Source organism: Octopus bimaculoides, chromosome 20 (assembly GCF_001194135.2).
Source record: "Octopus bimaculoides isolate UCB-OBI-ISO-001 chromosome 20, ASM119413v2, whole genome shotgun sequence".
Lineage (NCBI taxonomy): Eukaryota > Metazoa > Mollusca > Cephalopoda > Octopoda > Octopodidae > Octopus > Octopus bimaculoides.
Window position 1 is genome coordinate 30,253,173 of NC_069000.1, and position 5,136 is coordinate 30,258,308.

The 5,136-nt window shown below is 40.2% G+C and overlaps 1 protein-coding gene across 1 annotated transcript in view; it reads left to right on the forward strand.

Moving 5' to 3' along the window:
• Positions 1–5,111, forward strand: part of LOC106873819 (brain-specific homeobox protein homolog) — an 11,599-nt gene extending 6,488 nt beyond the window's left edge. Inside the window, exons 2-3 of the mRNA XM_014921331.2 lie at positions 2,081–2,268; positions 4,233–5,111. Of these exons, the coding sequence (XP_014776817.1) occupies positions 2,081–2,268; positions 4,233–4,553 (509 nt within the window). The 3' untranslated portion in view covers positions 4,554–5,111. The remainder of the gene's footprint in view (positions 1–2,080; positions 2,269–4,232) is intronic.
• The last annotated feature ends 25 nt before the right edge of the window (positions 5,112–5,136 follow it).

Below are 5,136 nucleotides of genomic sequence, written 5' to 3' on the forward strand. Positions count from 1 at the left end.
GAGAGAGAGAGAGAGAGAGAGAGAGAGAGAGAGAGAGAGAGAGAGAGAGAGAGAGATACATACACCTGTCAACAATACAAAATAAGAATGTCTCGACCTGCTAGAAATAGCAGCCAAATATCCTTCAAATGACGCAAGAAGCATAAATTTGATAATGTCTTCGATACATAACGTAAACAGGGGGGAAACAGTGTAGACGGAGGAAAGGTAGGATTGTCTTCAGTGACCAGCAGCTGAATAGCCTGGAGAAGAGGTTCGAAGCTCAGCGGTTCTGAAAATAACATTGGATTAGTATGCTCATGTCTGTAACGTTTCCGATAAAATATCTGCTGGTCGTGAGGTAATAGGCATTAGCTAGTATTAACATCACTATTTAAAGTTATTTCTAGAGATTTTGTTTAGAGATTAGAGCCAGCGCTGGAAGTTACAACGTTTCGTATACGAATACGTGTATGTAAACAATGCGATCAAAAACAGAAAAATAGCTAACGGGTGTACATGCGTATTTCAGGAGTTATAGCACCTTCTGCAGCATTACATGGTTAATGGGTTCAGTAACTATCCACGAAAACATTGCTTAAATAGCTACCAGATGTAGTGATGTAACCACTAGCGTAGCTGGATGGGGCGGTAGGGGCGGTCCGCCCCGGGCAGCACTTTTAAAGAGGTGGCACTTTTGTGTCTGCTGTAGGCAATATGTGTTTTTTTATGGAGTCCGAGGGCGACAAAGGAAGGGCCACCCCGGGTGGCACACACTCTAGCTACGCTAGTGGGTGTAACACAAGTGGATTTTACAAAATTAAACACATTCCTGGCAACTAGCGCAAACATATTAATTGCTGGTTTGAACACCGTATTCCATTATGTAACCATAATATACCAAGTATATTAAAGGTTTATAAGTTAATACTGTACCCCACCTGTGTTAGTGGTGGAATTAAATCATTTTTAAAAGTTATTTCTACAGTTTTGTATTGAAATTAGAGCCAGTGCTGAAAGTTACGACGTTTCGTAAACGAATACGTATATGTAAGCAATGTGATAGAAGACAGAAAAATAGGTAACGGGTGTGTACATGCACGTTTCAGTTCTTACTCCCTCTTCAGCACCACATCCAACCCATTAACCATCCAGTAACTCATTGCTTAAATAGCCATTCAATTTAACGGTGTAACATAATTGGATATACCAATTTTACATATTGGTTTCAAATTTTGTCACAAGGCCAGCAATTTCGGGGGAGGGGTTAAGTCGATTACAATGATCCCAGTGCTCGACTGGTACTAATTTTATCGATATCGAAAGGATGAAAGGCAAGGTCGACCTTGGCAGAATTTTAACTCAGAACCTAAAAACAGACGAAATGCGTCAAAGCATTTGGTCCGGTTTACTAACGATTCTGCCTGCTCACCACCCGACTAGTTTTACATATTAAACACATTCCTGGTACTACTACCACCAAAACCCCTGTCGCCACTACCTTCACAACTGCTACCATAACAATTACAAAAATACCATCATCCTTATTACTGCCACCAACACCGCCAATCCCACCACATTATTACAACTACTACCTTGCCAATCGTCACAAGTATCACTAATGACCATCACTACCACCTCCAAAACCATTAGTACTACTACAACCAGTAATGCCACGAGCAATCTTCTATATGGTCACACAGCAAGCTAGAAATATCAACCAAATCTCCACAAATCACTCTTTACTCTGAAAAATATATGGAACGACACATCAAATATTGTTTATCGCCACTTAAACGTCGATGTTCTGTTAGAACAAACTATACTGCGGTAGATGCCATGGGAGTAACTCCTGTATTGGCTCTCTGGTGCAAAACGCACTCTTGTTTATGTCGCTAGCGGGGATATAAATCTCCACCACCTCCACCACAACGACGACCACTACTAATGCCACCAGCAATACCACCATCTCCACTATCACTGCCATCATCACCATCATCACAACCACAACCATCACCGTTATCTAATTGATTATTCTTTCTCACTCTCTCTTTCTTTTCTCTTTCTCCTCTTCCTCCTCCTCCTCCTCCTACCACTACAGGGTTCCCGTTGCCGCCATTATTCCAACATGACGTAAACGGAGGAAAACAGTGTAGACGGAGGAAAGCTAGGACTGTCTTCAGTGACCAGCAGCTGAATGGCCTGGAGAAGAGGTTCGAAGCCCAGCGGTACCTGTCCACACCAGAGAGAGTAGAACTCGCTTCGCAGCTCAGTTTGTCGGAAACCCAGGTATGTCTATCATCATTATCATCATTATCATCATCCTCAGCATCATCATCATCATCATAACCAACACCTCCACCATCACCACCATCACCACCATCATCATCACTGCGACTATCTTCATTATCGAAACTATCAGTACTACCAACACCAGCATCATCATCATCGCCATTATTCATAACCTTACCTATCATTCTATTATATACCAACTAAACGTCAACAACAATAACAATATTCTCCTACATCACTCTGCGCACATGAGATGAGATGGTCACGGTTGGAATATCTTTGATCATAGGTCTGCTCGTTTAGTGCAGACTTGAGGCAAAACAACAACAGCAGCAACACTCCGATCCAACGAGTAAGCGTCTATGTAGCTGCTTGATCTGTTAGAAACAGCAGTCAACACCCTCTCAAATTACACATTTTCTTCTTTAAAAGAAACACACAGGAAAATGCATAGAGTAATGGTGCTTTAGATATGCTATGTCTGAATAAAGTCGAGATGGACATGACTGTAAAACCTTTGTCTGTGGGTTTACTGGGTCAGGGTTGACCAGGAGCTAAACAACTACAACGGTACCACTACGCAACAACATTGTCAATAAATACAAGTGAAAACACTACACTACACCCAATACCACCACAATAAAACATTACCACCACCGCTATACATACTCCACTACTACAATATGACCCTACGGATTATACAAAATCAGTAATACCTAATACAATGCTACCAACAATGCTACTACATCTGCCTACTCCTACCCCAAATGATCCAATTGGTAAACCTCTATGCGCTCATTCGATCTACTAAAACTAATGGCTACCATCTTAAAGAGAATCTTATTGTTAAACTCAATATTACATACCATAGAAAGATGAGACGATCAGAACTGGAATGGCGGTTGAACGAGGGTAAGTCACCAAAAGCACCAAATTTTCTTCCACTGCATACATAAATAGATAAATAGAAAAGGACAAAATTCTTAGACACCAACTTAAAGCACCAGAAAATTTACACAACTCAAAACACAGAGTACTAAAATGTCACCTTAACTCACTCCAAATCACAATATCCAGCAACAACCGACGTAGCCAGTGTACACGCTACAATATTAAAAATACGTAACCATACTGTAATACAAAATTGACACGTTTCATCATCAGGCATAGATACTCACATTGCAAAAACTCACCAAGCAATTAACTTATTAAGCCATTAATTATAAATTATACGTTGATATGATAGAACAAACCAAACTATGCTGTGAGCCTCATAAGTTATATACACTTCTATATTTTGTACAAAGCAAAAACGACTTTAGAATTTTATAGGTCACAACATTACACTGGAAATGCCAAAAGTCAACAAAGATGCAAGCATCATGAATGACATTAATATAATAAACATAGAGATACATGCATCCACCTTACCAACTATCTCACGAGGCTATGATGCATGATAACCGAACATATTCCCAAACATCATTACTAGGAATGACTCCAATGCAAACAACACATCCTGGTGTTAAAACAAAACTGACAACACATGAGTGACATTTTATCTAGGATTCGATTATTTTAGATACTAAACATAATAACCCCAAATAACATTACCCAACATCCCATCAGGAAGCAAACACCTTATCAGACAGTCTTCTAACATCAGGCCAATGTTCTACCTCACTCCAACCAAACCATGTAAAAATAAAATCTTGAAACCCCTGAAACCAAGATTCGTTGAGCCTGAAAAACTAGTCAATATGGGCACAATTGGAATGCCTTTTATGAAAAGTCGATTCGAATCAGGGCTGTTCATGGTTAACAACAAATAACAAGTATTACTAACACACTACAAAACAAACACTATCACCACTAAAAAAACTAGCACTTCCCACTTCACCCCCATCATTCCTCACCATCACCATCACCATCCTTATTAGTTTCTGTGTTGTTGTTTGCAGGTGAAAACATGGTTCCAGAACAGGAGAATGAAACACAAAAAGATGCAGAGAAAAGTGCACGAGGATCACGAGATGCGCAAAACTTCGAAATCGACAGAACCGGGTAACCACACAGCTACATCGAGTTGCAACCGGAAGCAGTCGGGTCTCGATGACTTGACATTGGTTTCGGTCGATGCTGAAGTGGATGTTGATTCGGAAATGGATAGTTCCCGGGAACTCAGCCACCATGGGGATCCTTGTTCAGACATTGATACCGTTGAGATCAACGTGGTGGATACGGACGCAGCTCGCTACCGGCGAGCCCTCTTAAATAGCTGATTCTACTGGCCTTGCTGTGTTGGCTTGGCGGCACACATCAGCGATAGACATAACGAAAAGAGAGACAATGTGACAGAGGCAGAAAGAGAGAAGGGGAAATTGAAAGAGACAGAGAAAGAGACAGGAGAGAGAGACAGACAGACAAACAGACAGATTGACATGCAGACATACAGACATCAGACAGACAAACTGAGAGAACTAAAGTGAGAGCGCGGGTATAGAGAAGAGTGAGTGAGAGATAATCAGATTGACAGAGAAAAAGAAGGAGGAAGGCAAGACAAAAGAAAGAAAATAAGAAAGTGATAGAAATGAAGACTATTATTATTATTATTATTATTGACTACTACCACCCCCACCACTATAATTACTATTATTTATCGTTATTAATATTATTCTGTGCTCAAATAGAGCCAAGAAACAATCTTTTGTTTTACATTCTTTTATTCTTTCCGAGGAAGGGTTGGAAACTATGGAACCAGTAAAACACTAGAGTCGATTCTAATGACTTCACTTGGTTTCAATATATCTACACACACACACACACACACACACACACACACATACACACATATATGTATATATA